Source organism: Triticum urartu, chromosome 5A (assembly GCF_056163025.1).
Source record: "Triticum urartu cultivar PI428250 chromosome 5A, HENAU_Tu73, whole genome shotgun sequence".
NCBI lineage: Eukaryota > Viridiplantae > Streptophyta > Magnoliopsida > Poales > Poaceae > Triticum > Triticum urartu.
The window spans coordinates 54,284,494-54,300,484 of NC_141877.1; the positions used below are offsets into that span (position 1 = coordinate 54,284,494).

The 15,991-nt window shown below is 43.9% G+C and overlaps 1 protein-coding gene, 1 long non-coding RNA gene and 1 other non-coding gene across 4 annotated transcripts; 1 reads left to right on the forward strand and 2 right to left on the reverse strand.

Annotated features, from left to right (window-relative positions):
• Positions 1-1,311: 1,311 nt before the first annotated feature.
• LOC125507814 (uncharacterized) lies at positions 1,312-4,971 on the reverse strand. 2 transcript variants are annotated; one of them, XR_015603952.1, is made up of 5 exons: positions 4,317-4,971; positions 3,572-3,641; positions 3,056-3,481; positions 2,583-2,684; positions 1,312-1,737 (listed from the first exon to the last, which is right to left on the reverse strand). It is a non-coding gene; the product is annotated as an uncharacterized LOC125507814 (long non-coding RNA). The 2 variants fall into 2 exon arrangements; XR_015603953.1 differs by having other exon boundaries at positions 3,027-3,481.
• Positions 4,972-6,068: 1,097 nt separating this feature from the next.
• LOC125507815 (DEAD-box ATP-dependent RNA helicase 9) lies at positions 6,069-10,289 on the forward strand. The gene is made up of 7 exons (XM_048672322.2): positions 6,069-6,577; positions 7,329-7,456; positions 7,563-7,971; positions 8,489-8,587; positions 8,693-8,917; positions 9,052-9,213; positions 9,294-10,289. The coding sequence occupies exons 1-7, from the start codon at positions 6,179-6,181 to the stop codon at positions 9,720-9,722; spliced, it is 1,851 nt and encodes a 616-aa protein (XP_048528279.1). The 5' UTR covers positions 6,069-6,178; the 3' UTR covers positions 9,723-10,289.
• A 682-nt stretch (positions 10,290-10,971) lies between these two features.
• On the reverse strand, positions 10,972-14,942 carry LOC125507816 (uncharacterized). The gene is made up of 4 exons (XR_015603954.1): positions 13,066-14,942; positions 12,763-12,978; positions 11,697-12,378; positions 10,972-11,201 (listed from the first exon to the last, which is right to left on the reverse strand). It is a non-coding gene; the product is annotated as an uncharacterized LOC125507816 (transcript).
• Between the last annotated feature and the right edge of the window lie 1,049 nt (positions 14,943-15,991).

Genomic DNA, 15,991 nt, shown 5'->3' on the forward strand with positions numbered 1-15,991 from the left:
AACTCACTTGGTAATTATTCTCCAGAAATGACTGGCTAGGGTATGTGTTATTTTTCACTGTATAAAAAGGTATGTGATATTTTTCTCACAACAAACAGTCGCTTTTCTCACAAAAAAAGCAAACAACAGCTCCTTTTCTTCTCACCTTACAATAAACAAAACAGTTCAATCTCTGACTCTCATTGCATGGCAGAACGTTCACACTCACATCTCATTCTCCCGGCCTGCTCTCCTTGTCACGGCTTCGTCGCCACAATCTCTCCTCGCCATGGCCTCTTGCTGCTGCCTCCCCTCAACGCCACGTCATTCAACCCGCACCTTCCTCTCACCGCCATCTCTCCTTCCCTCCACGGTGTCACCCGCCCCCTCCTCTCCCCTCCACGACATCCTAGGCCAATTCCCGGTGCTAAGGAATGCACATCGTCGTAGCTCAGCGCGACCACCACAATGTGTTTTTGCTGCTATGGTATATGAAATGGTATATACCATGCGCTCCTTTTGCTTCTTTTTTTGAAATAGCTATTGTCGAGGTATGTCCCCGTGCGTTGCTACAAGGCCAAACTTTATTGAGGGAATAAGAGGAGCATAAGGGGACAAACGTAAAGAAAATCAAATAACCGAAAGAAGATTATGTGGAAATAATCAGAAATAAAACATGTTTTTCTTACTCGACAAAGGCGATGCATGTGGAGTGCACACAATCACCGAACAACCTTGGTCGAGCAACCTTAATGAAAAGTAAAAGCACCACAGTTCATTCATATGAAAACATGTTCAAAAGATAAAGGCATTTGAACACATCTGGCCATAAATTCCTTGGAAGAGTAAGTAAATATGATTGAAACATGAAGGTAGCATATGTGCATCGGTGATTAAATAATGAGGCATGCAATCAAGGGAAAATAATAAAATGTTGGGTTTTTGCTCGAAAATAACACCTTGATTAAAACTGTCTTCCATCATCATCATGCTAAATTTTGCAGTTAATGGGGTATATCATAGATCAACATCATATCTGTTTTTACGTGTTTCAAGGTGGGGTTCCATTTCATGTTTCTTTGTGCTTCTAGTGTAGAGGAGTTTATATTTCACATATATCAAAAAGTAATCTTTGTATTCCAGAAAATAAGTTTCAAATAGATTTTAGTGTATTAGCAGTGTTCTACAAAGAGTGCGTTAATAGTGCTAATTTTCCAATGTCAATTGATCAAGAAATGGAAGTTAAAAAATTAGTTTACTTGTAGTTGCATGCAACTGTGCGGACGGATAACCATTGGGAGATAAATATCAGGAATCATTAACTAAAACTGGTGATAGTTAATCCGTATGGTGTGAAATATCTTGACAAAATCATAAAACAACCAAATTGGACCGTTATCAGGTAGCCACGACCCACCCCTGAGAACAAACTCAGAAAAATATGTAAAAGATATAGCTAATATAGCGACCATATCCACGTCCATAATACAACCATAATGCATATCCACGTCCATGTCTTCCTGATATGCTTCTACGACACACTTCTCTAGGACTGGACTTAAGAGGGCTACTACACCAACAAACATAAGCATCCGATAATTGCCTATTCTTCTGATTTATTTGTAGGTTTTTATACTATACCAAGGTTGGGGGCTACGAAGAAGTGAATCTTGAGGAGGCGTCATCGATCTGTATTGAGGACTCTGATCGATCATCTTAGTGCAATGAGCCACACCATCTGTAAACCATTGTAGGATACTACCAAATGGATAAAATTTCATTCAACATAAGTGCATAACAATAGTAAGTCATTTAAGGGAAATCTTAACAAGTAAACAAATTAATGTTACCATTATTCAGAAAAGGAAAGATGCCTACTCATTTTGAAAAGAGTATGCCTACCCATTTTTAAAAGAGCATGCCTACTCATTGTCGTAGCCTTGGTGTCATCAGAAAGAGCCTATCTATGTAATAAAACACTCACTGGAAAACCTCAATTGCAAGAGCAATCAGGTAGCAAGGCTCAAACAAAAGATGTAAAGCAACAAGTGATATATCTGATTGTCTTCCTCTCCATGTTGTGTCTTCTCTTCTTCTCATTTCCCTCTAGGCAGCAACCATCGTGATACCTATTTGCAGTGGCGGAGTTACCTAAAAAATGTTGGCGGGCTGGATAGTGCAAATAGCACCACCAAACTAAAAACCAATGCAATATTGTGGGATAAACTTCATGTAAAACTCCTTTTCACTCTAGCCCAGGGCGGGCCATGGCCCTTTGAGCCTTGCCATAGCTCCACTGGTGCCTATTTGCTTGTCTTCCCTACCATTTTTTAGGAGTGTATGAAGGTTGGTGCAAATAATCCCAATTTACACAATGGGGAATGCCGGTAAAATATAGATCGATTGGACTCACATAAGCTGACACATAGTTTACTATGACTAATCACTCTGTTAACTGATGAGAGTGTAAACACATGCTGTTGGCTAGTAGCTAATACTATAGAAATAGAAATATAATTTGGCATTGTAAAGGTGATCCCGCCACTACCTCATGTAGCAAATAAATCATAGGTATATAACGGATTGGAAAATAGAAATCTCACCGAGCAAGACCGGATATGTAGGACCCAAATCTGGTTTTGATGTCAATTATGTTGTGGCCGCTCCCAACCTTGAAGCAATGGTCTATCGTGGAATTCTTCCAGCTGCATATGAACTAAGATTTAGAAATTTGGCATGTAATTACTTCTGCAAGTTGTTGAACACTCAAATTTGATAACATAGTAATTCCGCCAAAACAGAATAACTAATGACAAATAGGCAACCAATCAAAGCATACAATGGTTAGCTTCAGAGCATAAATGATGTATGTAATAGCTGAGATATAGCAAAATAAAGAGAATCAAACTGGGAGAGCCCTAGGATGTTGTTCTGTAGGCAATAATGGATTCGTGAAATCTCTGGACAAGAAAAGAGATTCACCACGCATGACTATCATGTTAACTGAAACTACACAGTAATTGTCAAGCTTTATAAAAGATGCAAACCTTAGTATTCGTTCAAGACTTGGCCTCACCTCCATTTAGATTCAAGCCTTAGAACTCAAGCCAAAGACGTCTCAGCAAGTTCACGACTTGGCCTCACCTCCATTTGTAATGGATTTCATAAGCTCTGACAGTAAAAGACCAACAAATGCAAGAATTGGAACATGAAAGAAGCTTAAGTGGGCATGATGCCATCGGGTTGTATGCCAAGATCGTGGTTGTAGAGCTCCCTCTATCTCCCTTGCCAAGCTCTCCCTCTGACCAGCAGTGGAACAACTGTTCCTGCTGCTTTTGAACACTCCTTCCACGCTGGCGCAGATCAGTTGGCGGCGTAGGCCATCTTTCGCTTGTATCATCACGTTGAACACAATATGCGTATATGTTTACTTTCCTTGTATCATCACAACGGATGGTATAAATCTGATTGTGTCCCTGACTCCTTGTCATAATTCTAAATCCTACACAATGTGAAAAAAGAAAAGACAGATTTGTTAATACAACATTAGGCATATTTATTAATACAACATAGTGATATTACATGCACTGACAGGATCGGTACGTGGTATCTTGTTTGCTCTCGGAGAGTGTGATGCCCTTCCTCCTAATCTTATTTGAGCACTATATCAAAAGAGGCATCAACATTATGATATGAACTATGATAGTCCGACGCAGCAGCTCTTCCAACACAAAGGATCCAGATCTATCGATACGTGACGCTTCTTCAATAATTTCTAGAAGACCCAGGGCAGCTCAGACTTGCTTCGCTCGTGCACAAGTAAACATCAAGTGTAAAATGTCCTCCGGACCCATATGAACATTACACAGAAGTAATTTTACAGTCCTAAGCATGGAATTTTTTTGTTGGAACCAAAAGAGGCGTGTTGATTCAATTCACCAGCTTATGAGCAAGTATGAGATTATTGGTCAACTGCACTTGCAGCTCACAGAAATTAAAGGGGCTCCTAATTTGCATTACTAATGGTTAGTCAACTACAAAACATGCGCGCGTGTACCCCTGCCTTTCAGTTCAGATTATAGATTGCAAAATAAAATCAGACAAGAAAATTGAAGCTGCCCCAAATTTGCATTGCTGATTAAGGAAACAATATATCTGGACTGCAAATTGGATAGCTGGTCATAGTCTTAATGCTTTGAACTGAACAAATTTGACAGAGGACATGGGTGCAAAGTAATACATATGTTGTGATAGTCCTAAAACTATGACTTGGCAAAATGTCAAGTAAATTAAACTACAATAGAAATCTATGAACAAAAAACGGATTGGGCACCCACCTTCTGTTGGGCTGCTGCTGCTCCGCCGACATAGAGGCTCTGCGGCGAGTCCCCCGGCTGGATCTGGCCACATCGAACACCGGAGTGGCAAGGCCTGGCCCTCTCTTCATCACATCGGGTAGGGGAGGGGAGCTCGTGGCCTTGGACGAAGGGAGGAGATCGGGAGGGGAGGGGAGTTCCTAGCCTTGGACGGAGGTAGGAGGGAGGCTGAGACCCACCTATGCCAGGCACGTGGGGGAGGGGGTGAGGGAGGAGGTGGTGGCGGCTGGCTGGGGAGGGAGATCGTGGTGGCCAGCTCCTCTCGAACCTCGGCGGCGGCTGCCCCTCTCAGATCTCGGCGGCGGCTGCTCCTCTCGGATCTTGGCTACGGCGTAGGGCTCCTCGGCGGCGGCTGGTGAAAGGTGTAGCCGGATCCTGGACGTCCTGGATGTCTCCGGCGACGGGTCCTGACCAGGATCGGCGCCGGATCCTGGACCAGCGCCGGATCAGTGGAGGTCGGCGCTTGTGATGTGCGATTTACGCGCCGGATCAGTGCCAGGGCGATGGTGAATGGATGGAGCGGGGGCGGCGAAGGGACGACGGGCGGCGGCGGTGAAGGGACGAAGGGAGGCGGCGGGCGAAGGAGGGAACAGAGTCGGGCGACTGTTTCTCGCTTGAGGGCGCAGAGTGGGGCGATTTTTTTTCGCTGGTTAATTTTCGCCGGCTTGCTTTAGCTGGGTTTTTTTTCGTTCGGGTTAGTTGGATGCGACAGAAGATTGGGCGCGTGGGGGCGGCTGGGGTACTCGGCTGGACGGTTTTTTTGGTTCATTGTGGCTGAGTGGGAGGTGGGAGGAAGTACCAAAGAAGTATCAAAAAAGACCGGGTGAGGTGGGACGAAAATAAAACCCGGAACGCGACCTACCAACTGAGAGATTAGGAGTAGAGATTTCTATGGTCGTGACTGTTGAAGCTAAGAGCTAATTCTTGATCACAACACTTACTTCCTCCGGTCCTTTTTAGTTCGCATATAAGATTTGTCCGAAGTCAAGCTTCGTAAACTTTGACCAACTTTATAGAAAAAAATATCAACATTCACAATGTGAAATCAATACCAGTAGATGCGTTATGAATTAAAATTTCATATTGTATAACTTTAGCATGGTAGATGCTGATATTTTTTCTTATAAATATGGTCAAATTTTGTGGAGTTTGACTTCAGACAATTCTTATATGCAAAGTAAAAAGGACCGGAGGGAGTACAAACGCTATATAAATTTGAGCATGTTTACTCCTGAAAAAAATAATTAAACTACAAACTAAAATAATTTTGAGCACCTGACAACCGGCCCATTCAAAAGAATTCGCACGACATTCAACAGCCCATGCGAAACAACCCAGCCGAGCAATAAGCCCAGGGCCTCCTAAACCGCCATAGCTTTTCCTCCAAGCAATGCGTCGTCATAAACCTCCTCCTACCCTTAACCCACTGACACCCGGGCACGCTAAGCTCGTGGCTCCACAAGTCATTCCCTACGTCTCACCTCCCCTCCGCACTCCCGCGTAACCTCTTCACTCACCCCAGCTACTGCTAGAGGCACCCGCAACAACCCCAGGCAACCTCCACCGTTTCACGTACAGATGGGGCCCGCCTGGGTGGTGACTTCCTGACCCCACCCGTCGGTGTCCGTGGGAGCAGGGGATATTTCCGCCCCGTACGCGCGCGCCGGAGCCGCAGAAATATCTCTCGTGGTGCCTGGCTATTAACCCAACCCCATTCCCTCTCTCCCCCTCTCCACTCCTCGTCCCCCCCTCCTCCTCACCAGAACCCTAAACCCCGCCGCCGCCATAAACCCTAGCCGCCGCAGCAGCCAGGGCCAGCCAGGATGTACGCCATGATCCGCCGCGCGGATCCCCTCCGGAGGCGCGCCGCGTCGGCCATCCTGGCCGCGCTGCTGCAGCACCCGGCGGGCCCCTCCGCCGCCGGGGCGTCGGCGTCGGTCCTGCCCCCAAGGTCGCCGCTCCCGCCGCCGGCGATGTGGTTCCACTCCAGGCCGGCCCCGCTCGGGTTCCGGGAGACGGGGGCCGCGCGGGCCGGGGCGCACGCTCAGTTCGCGGCGGACGAGGGGTGGAACTACGACGATAAGAGGAAGCCCGCGGGGGGCGTGGCTGGGGCCGGCGCCGGCGCCAAGGAGGAGGGGCTTGAGATCGCAAAGCTCGGGATCTCGTCCGAGATCGTCGACAAGCTCTCCGCCAAGGGCATCACCAAGCTGTTCCCCATCCAGGTAAGGGGAGCAGGCAGGCACGCAGCCTTTTCCCCCTCTCTTCGATTGGAACGTGATTACTACCTCCTTTGATCGTCCGTGGTTTGTTTGCTCTCTGGGGCTACTGCTTGATTGATTGCTGCCCAGTTAATTGTGTTCTGTAGGAACGAGAACATTTCCTCTTTTTGGAATGTTGTAACTTCTCCGCAGTTAATTAATTCTGAACATAGCTCAGAAGGAGGCTTGCTCCGATGCGCGGAACTGCGGAGCAGTTCTTCCCCACTATGATAGTTTTGTGTGGTTTTCCACTACCTCACTGCCCTATGCGAGGCAACTGTGATCTTTTGGTTCGTTCTGAATGGACAGATGTTTTATTGCCAGTGAAATTTATACACTATATAAGTTAGTCTATGGAACCTTAATTAATTAATTTGTAATTTCTAACGAGAGACAAAAAATTTAAGGTTGCATCATATTGTTCAGCAGTTGCGATTATCACTCGGTATTATTATGTGCTTGCGTGTCCCTTTCTCTTGTGATAATAGTTATGCATGCTCAGCTGTTTTTTTTACTTCTGCTTCTAGATTGAGTCAATCAAACCATCCCTGTATAGGTCCAATTTTTTATCTGTTTGTGCGTACCTTTATGTTTGTCATCTTTCAATATTCTCCTGGCAGTAGGGTAGATTGTTTACTGCTTACATGATCACACCATTAGTGGATGCCTTGTGTTTTGGATGTTAAAATCCCCTTCCTTTTGCTGTGATGTGTAGAGAGCTGTCCTTGAGCCAGCAATGCAAGGCAAGGATATGGTTGGCCGTGCCAAAACGGGGACAGGGAAAACTTTGGCATTTGGAATCCCCATAATGGATGCAATTATTCGCCATAACGCAGCTAACAAGTAAGTTTGGACATTTTTCGCATCAATCATTATTCATTTTCCCTCTACTCCTTTTAGTGCCATCTTGTGTTGCATTGTCACCTCAATTGAATCTCTGGATTCACAGACCTGGAATATATCCCCTGGCGATATGTTTGGCACCAACACGGGAACTTGCAAAACAAGTTGAGAAAGAATTTGTTGATTCTTCCCGGCTGGATACACTCTGTGTATATGGAGGCACTCCAATTCAGCAACAAATGAAAGTACTTAGCCAGGGTGTTGATGTAGTTGTTGGGACACCTGGACGGGTAATTGATCTGCTAAATAGACGTGCTCTGAATTTGTCAAATGTCCAGTTTGTTGTTCTCGATGAAGCAGACCAGATGCTGTCAGTGGGTTTTGATGAAGCTGTTGAGGAAATTTTGCAAAATGTGCCTGCCAAACGTCAAACCTTGATGTTCTCCGCGACAATGCCACCCTGGATACGCAAGCTGATGCAGAAGTACCTCAAAGATCCTGTCATAGTTGATCTTGTGAGTGATGCTTACCCATGTTTTACTGAACACTGCAACTTTGATTTCATTGCAAAATTTGTGTATCCATATCTGACCTTATTTGTCATGCATTTGCTGTCTCTACTTGCATTGGAACTTATCATGAGAAGTAACTTCAATTTTGTTATGTTAGGCTTGGACTTTTGTTGCGTCTTTTCTAGTAAGATAAGCATTAGTGTTAGTATCAAGAGGATTAAGAAAATTATTCTGGTGGTGTAAATGCCAAAGACACCTTTTTTTTTGAAAACTTGCATAGTCAATTTCAGGTTTTGATAATATGTGTGGATGTGCCTGCAACTCTTTAGTCTTTCCCTGAAGATTTGTATAGCGTTAAATCATTTTTGAAGTTAATAAACTTCAAAGTTATGAACTAAGTAACATTTATGGGTTAAGTTTGCTCTTTGTTGCACCTGCATGACATCATAAGCACATTGTTTAATTAAGAAAATACATAGCTACTAGCTGGATTTGGTTTATGATACTATTTCTTTTCTAGGTGGGTGAAGATGACCAGAAGCTGGCAGAAGGGATTTCTCTGTTGTCTATTGCTACAGAGAATCATGCAAAACCTGCTGTCCTTGGGCAATTGATTCAGGCAAGGATGTTTTCTCTGTAGTATCAATGGAATATTTGTTTCTTAAGTGCTATCTAAGTTTCTTTCTGCACTCTATGACGTAATGTGTGTGTGAGTTCATTGCAGGACCATGCTAAAGGTGGCAAGTGCATTGTATTTACGCAAACAAAAAGGGATGCTGATCGGTTGTCATTCACTATGAGTCGAAGTGTCCAGTGTCAGGCTCTTCATGGAGATATTACACAACAACAGAGAGAGAGGACACTTCAAGGATTTCGTGAAGGGCGCTTTAATACTTTGATTGCCACTGATGTTGCTGCTCGTGGTTTGGATATTCCAAATGTGGATCTGGTTAGTGTTTTTCTGTCATTACCTTTCCTTTTGTCATTTAGAACTGCATTATTAATCTGTTTAAAGCTGGCAACATTATCTCATTGCAACATCTGCTGTCAAACCCCTTGACTGGCTGTGTTTCCTTGTTTCAGGTGATACACTATGAATTGCCAAACAATTCAGAGATATTTGTTCACAGGTCTGGCCGTACTGGCCGTGCTGGGAAGAAAGGCACTGCAATTGTGATGTACAGCTACAACCAAAGTAGAGCTGTCAGGGGCATCGAGAATGACGTTGGAGGCAAGTTTACGGAGGTGAGATTTTGTGTCATTTAAAGTCGCTGCTTGAGTTTTTTCTTATGGCATTTATGCTCAATGTGTTCTCTTTTTTGCAGCTTCCAAAGATCAATGTTGAAGGTTCTGACTTGACAATGGCTAGTGGTTATGATTCGTTCGGAGGTGGAGGTGGAGGTGGGCGCTCACGTGGTGGTGGTTTTGGTGGCCGCGGTGGTGGTTTTGGCAACTCTTCCAGCAGAGGTAGCGGGTTTGGTGATTCCGGTTTTGGTCGTTCAGGTGGTGGGTTTGGTCGGTCAGGCGGCGGCGGAGGTGGTGGATTTGGCGATTCAGGGTTTGGCCGATCAGGTGGTGGTGGTGGATTCGGTGATTCAGGGTTTGGCCGATCAGGTGGTGGTGGAGGTGGATTCGGCTCAAGTGGTGGGTTTGGGAGTTCTGGTTCAGGGCGGTCTGGCGGGTTTGGTAGCAACTCTGGTAGCTCTGGCTCTAGCTGGGGTGGATTCGGCAGCTTTGGAGGCAAAAGCTCTTGATTGATCAACCCCCCATAGCCCAGCAAATTTTTGGTTGGAGCGGAAGGCAACCGGGTTAACCGGTTCAGCTTGATGGTTCTTATATATGGAAAGCCCTCTGTCAGAAGAGGTAAATTAACATGGTCTGATTCTTGTTGGGTAGTACAAGGTTGAATTTCTAGCGTGGACAACATACGCTTATATTGCCTGGAGCCGCCAACTTTGAAGGCAGCTGGAAATAATCACGAGGCTTTCTTCTTTTTCCGTTTCCTGGTGCAAGCTATTTGCAGCAGGGTTCCTTGTAAAATATATGCAGTGTGCCTTGTCTTCTGCGGATCACAATATATATCTATTTCTTTAGTAGTAGTTTTTGTATTGTATTATCAAGCTTTTTGTGGACCTTATCTAATGGCCAGAACTAGTCTCTAGAAGCAAATGTTAAGATCTATGCATCTGATACCATGACTAATTATTGCTAACCGCTAAGGCTCGGGGCGTGTAAACCATCTCTGCTCTGTTGGCTATAGGACTTATGCTATACATTGCATCCGAGTTAAAACCAAGAATAAAGATGTAGTGTGGCTTGAAGACTCGTTTTTCTTTTTGTGTAGAGCTCCTTGAATGTTGTTTCACCATGATTTTTTGCATGCTCTTTAGCATATTTACTTCATTTTTTAATTTACTTATGATTTTTTTTAAGTTACGGGTGGAACCGCTGTGTGGCTCAGCTACAAAGCCCTGGCCTGCACGCTCGACACCAATGGCATCTTTTGCTACCTTAAATGTCACCAATATACTTTGTAAGAAGCAGTTGTCGAACAAAATATGACAAAAAGCATTTAGATCACTCCTTTAGTTATCTTTATGGAGGGAGTACTTGTTTCCTCCTGAGGTTTGCAAGCACCTAAGTTTCCTCCTGTACGACATCCATATCTTTGCTTCCGGTTCATATGGATTTTTATGTTCCTCAGTTGTGTGAATGTATGTATAGAGGCATCCGGTGCATATGGAGTTTTTTGTGTTCCCCAGTTGTGTGAATGTTTGTATAGAGACATTATGGCTCAATTCAAAACCCACAATGTGAATCATGTCGAACCAATCACTACTACTACCATGATACAGGACATATACTACACGGTGAGTATATCTCGATATAACTGAAAAGGTGCTTGATTTTTCTTGGAGGACATATACCATCGATTGGATTTTGTTCAGTATGTTTGATTATGGTTAACTGAGTAAAAAATGCACTCCAAAACTCAATCCTGGCTGATGAGAAGGGCTGCCAAGCACAACCATATAAAATAAACAAGATACAATGAAATACGACTGAAAATATTACTCGGGAGATACAGCAAAATAGTAGGCTATTTAAAAGCATCTTGTTACATTAGAAACTTAGCACACGTTCAGGAAGTTCGGGTAGATAACTTATAAATTCTGCCAAACACATAGACGATGCAACAGACCCAGCTAGAACTGCAGCAGCTGTTCCTTCGCCTAGAGAAAGCAAAATCATCAATCCATCAATAACCTGATTGGATACCAATACGTAGCCTCCAACTTATTCATGTTTATAACAACAAAATTGACTACTAATGTATAGCTGGACAAAGCAAAATCGTCAATCTTCTCGTTTTCAACTTGTAGGGCCATTATGGCTGATGTTTATAACAACAAAATGCACTACTAATTCAATGATTTTGCAAAAGCTAAACCAAGGAGAACACTATGAATGCCCATATAGGTACACATCATTTTAACATCCACATGATATTCAACGTTTGGATATCATTTGCAACAAAAAGAGTCATTTTATCTCGGCATTACCGTCATTTTAATTGTTGTGTATGTTATTTACATGCGTGAATCTCTACAGCCAAATTGACGATATTTTGAGAGTGCATTTTACCCATGTTGGCAGCCACATATTTCCATAGAGAAAAAGACATAATTCTCCATATCTCTTAAGCTATATTCAGAAGATGTTCTTACATGCTGAACCATTTCAGCACATTAGCAATCATCCAATGTGTTGTGCAGCGTTTTCAGCTCCATTAGATCCATCAGCAATGGCTGTGCCTATTTAAGAAGGTAAACAAAAGTTGTTATCATTGACTAAAAAATCGAAAATTAAAACAGTTAAACAGAAAAGAAGTACCGGATAAAAGAATACAACTAGTTTGAGATTCCACACATGCCTGGACAAAGCAAAATCGTCAATCTTCTCGTCTTCAACTTGTAGGGCCATTATGGCTGATGTTTATAACAACAAAATGCACTACTAATTCAATGACTTTGAAAAAGCTAAACCAAGGAGAACACTATGAATGCCCATATAGGTACACATCATTTTAACATCCACATGATATTCAACGTCTGGATATCATTTGCAACAAAAAGAGTCATTTTATCTCGGCATTACCATCATTTTAATTGTTGTGTATGTTATTTACATGCGTGAATCTCTACAGCCAAATTGACGATATTTTGAGAGTGCATTTTACCCATGTTGGCAGCCACATATTTCCATAGAGAAAAAGACAGAATTCCCCATATCTCTTAAGCTATATTCAGAAGATGTTCTTACATGCTGAACCATTTCAGCACATTAGCAATCATCCAATGTGTTGTGCAGCATTTTCAGCTCCATTAGATCCACCAGCAATGGATGTGCCTATTTAAGAAGGTAAACATAAGTTGTTATCATTGACTAAAAAATCCAAAATTAAAACAGTTAAACAGAAAAGAAGTACCGGATAAAAGAATACAACTAGTTTGAGATTCCACACATGCCAACTAAGTGGCATTTGATTTTGCATTTTTTACTCATTTGACATTTGATATGGATCTTCCAAGAATAAATACAACTAGTGATGACATATAAAAGTAAAAATAAAGCCATGAGTAAATTTTGTCCATCTATCAAAGGGACGATTGTTGATTAAGCTTAACTTGTTAGTGACTTAAGAGGCACAGTTAAGATGTTTGAGCAACATTGTAGGAAACATAGCTGGATTGGGTTGCTCCTACAATATTAGGACTAAGGATGAGCAATTACCTGGCGCATAGAAACTTGTGAAAGGATAGTTGTCAAGGATACACTTGAATTGTAGACATTTGCATCCACAAATATAAAAACTACATCAGTATCCTCAGCATAGCTCAGTATAACTCCCATCTTCCCAGCATGGTCCGAGTCCGTAACAGTTACCACCTCACTTGCGGGTCTCTGAATCTGAGGAGGAAGCCCAAGAATGCTATGCAATTCAATGGTCTTCCACAGCACCCATATGGCAACATTGTAAGAAATATAGCTGGATTGGGTTGTTCCTAAAATATTAGGACTAAGATGAGCAATTACCCGGTGTATAGAAACCTGTGAAAGGATAGTTGTCAAGGATGCACTTTGTTTCATGAAGTTTCTTGGATTGCATTGGATTAAGTTGAACCATGTAGACATTTGCATCCACAAATATAAAAAACTACATCAGTATCCTCAGCATAGCTCAGTATAACTCCCATCTTCCCAGCATGGTCCAAGTCCGTAACAGTTTTTTGAAAGATCAAGTCCGTAACAGTTACCACCTCAGCTGTGGGTCTCTGAATATGAGGAGGAAGCCCAAGAATGCTATGCAATTCGATGGTCTTCCACAGCACCCATATGGCAACACCATGAGCATTGAAATTCCTCTGCCACATTTGGAAGCTTGGGTAAGACAAATAGGCAAAGCCAAGAGCGTCATCCTCAGCCTTGATGATCTGACAGCCGGCAAGGCGAAAATCATCGTCAATGGGTGGCTGATCCATCAAAACCAGACTCAAATTTTCCAAATCAAACTCAAGTATGCTATCCCGCATAACAGACCAAAGCAACCAGTAAAGTGTGTTGCCAACAAGTCTGCCAGTTCTACCATACCCGAAAGGAGGTGAACATGGACTTGATACGAGACTGCCCCATAAGCCGGTCTCAGAGGAGTAGACACAAGCGATGGGTCGAAAATCCTCTCCGATCATGGACACCAGGACCACCTTGAAGGGGCCGGAGTGGCACTCTCCGTGCACGTGGCCAATGTCGCCGGTAGCGCAGAGCACCTCCCCGTTGAGGGGGCCCGTCATGAACTCGGGTGGAACGGCCACGCGGCGCTGCTCGCCGGTGATGGGGGCGCACACGACGAGGTATTCGTCCACATGGTCTAAGACGAGGATGCGACCGTGGCGGCAGCAGGCCAAGGTGTAGTCGCGGCGGCCGCTGTAGCGTCCCAGGTCGAAGCGCTCGGGACGGATGCGGTCGGGAGGGTCGAGGACGGAGGTGAAGACCACGGCTTCGTCGCGGCACTCGAAGACGCCGAGGAGCGGCGGCTTGCGGTGGTGCTCGCGGAAGCGGCGGAGGAATTTGGGGTCGGTGGCGAGGCGCCGCCATTGCCTGCAGACGGCGGAGCGAGGACGGCTGCGGCGGGAGGCGGAGGAGGATCTCCCAGAGGAGATCGCCGTCGCCCGGCAGGGAGGCAGGCCCCGTAGGCGGGCTGCTGCCGCGGCGGCGGCGGCGGTGGGTCATGTCCTCGCCGGAACCGCTCTCACTCATCTGGACTCGGGGGTTGGGGGATCGAAGGAAGAAGCCAAGGGGAAAGTGGTTTGGAATGTGCTCGCCGGAACCGCTCTCACCTTCTATGTTCGTTCCTCTTATTCTCTGTTGTTCCTCCAATTCCCCGATCCTCTCCCACTGCAGTCTACCCAGGGCACTCGCAATTTGGTAACCACAGCCTAGACTTGCGTCCGCATGCGCCCAAATTCTCTCGACCCGGCCGTAAAATTCCATTGCGACGGGTGTGAAATTCGTTCCGACGACTCGGTTGGCTAGATTTAGAGCTGGTTGCAACGGCGCCGTCGAAGACACGGCTTCCGTCCGTCCAAACCAAGAGCACGCTTTTAACTGTAAATGATGTATGGCCAATGGCAATTGTGGATCAGGTGCATGATCAGGGCAACATCAGTACCGTCCTACCGCTAGACCTCAATGTTTTACAAAACAGATGTTTTTGCACAACCTTCAGAATTACCTCCTCATCGTGCTTATGACCATGCTTTGAATCTGGAACCTGGTCATACGCCCCGAACTCTCATCCTTCAAATATTCTCCGCAACAAAAAGACGAGATCGAGCGTCGGGTAGCTAAAATGATTGCTGCAGGCGTCTTGCAACCATGTTTGAGTCCCTATGCTTCCCTTGTCTTGCTGGTAAAGAAAAAAGAGGGTGGTTGGCGATTTTGTGTTGATTGTTGCAAGCTGAATTCAGTGACTGTCAAAAACAAATTCCCTTTGTCCATTGTGGACCTCTGTGCAGGATACGATCAAATTCGCGTGTGTGAAAATGATGAAGACAAAACGGCATTCAAAACGACTTTCATTCGTAGATTTGTGAATATATATATATATATATATATATATATATATATATATATATATATATATATATAGGACGCCAGTTTGGACACCTAGGTGCCCAAGCACCTTGCCTACAAATCGTTGGATGACATTGAAATGTGTGCATGTGTAATTAGTATTAGCAGTATTGGGTCAACCATATTAGCTCTTTATTAGGAAAGAATTATTACAAATTATTGCTTCATATGGACACTTAATGCCCAGATTAAACAATATAGGGGGAAAATAGTAATTAATGGTCCGGCCATGCATTCTCCATGGTACGTCCCCAACTTTATTTCTTATACATGCACTTCTTTCTTTTTTACATAAAAATAGGAAGTCATATACATAATTAGATACGTATGTATATAATCGTCTTGGAAATAGAAGGTATAGTTATCTTTTGTCCCCATGGGAAAATACACATGTACGTCTTCAAGCTTTTTTCAAAATAGATATTTTTTTGGTATGTGCATACCCATCATATTTTTTTGCATACCCCCCAGACGTGAGATTTGTATCCGGGTATTCAGATACCTATGGATGCCATAATTCATGTAGTCGGGTATATATGTAGTCATATTTTACTATATATACGTTGACATGATACCTAACAGTTTCTACACTTTTTCATATAGCCGGGTATATACGTGTGCAGACACATTGGTTATACTGTTTTATTTATGTTCGTTGGGTATATACTAGAATATTTATGTGACCATGCCGTATAAACTATGTGGGTATACTAGGAGTTTTTTTTGCTACGAAGGTACAGTAGAAGTTCATTGGGTATATTTTACATAGCCAGGTATATATGTAGCCATATTTTACGTGACCTGGAATATACGTACCGTGTATGTACAT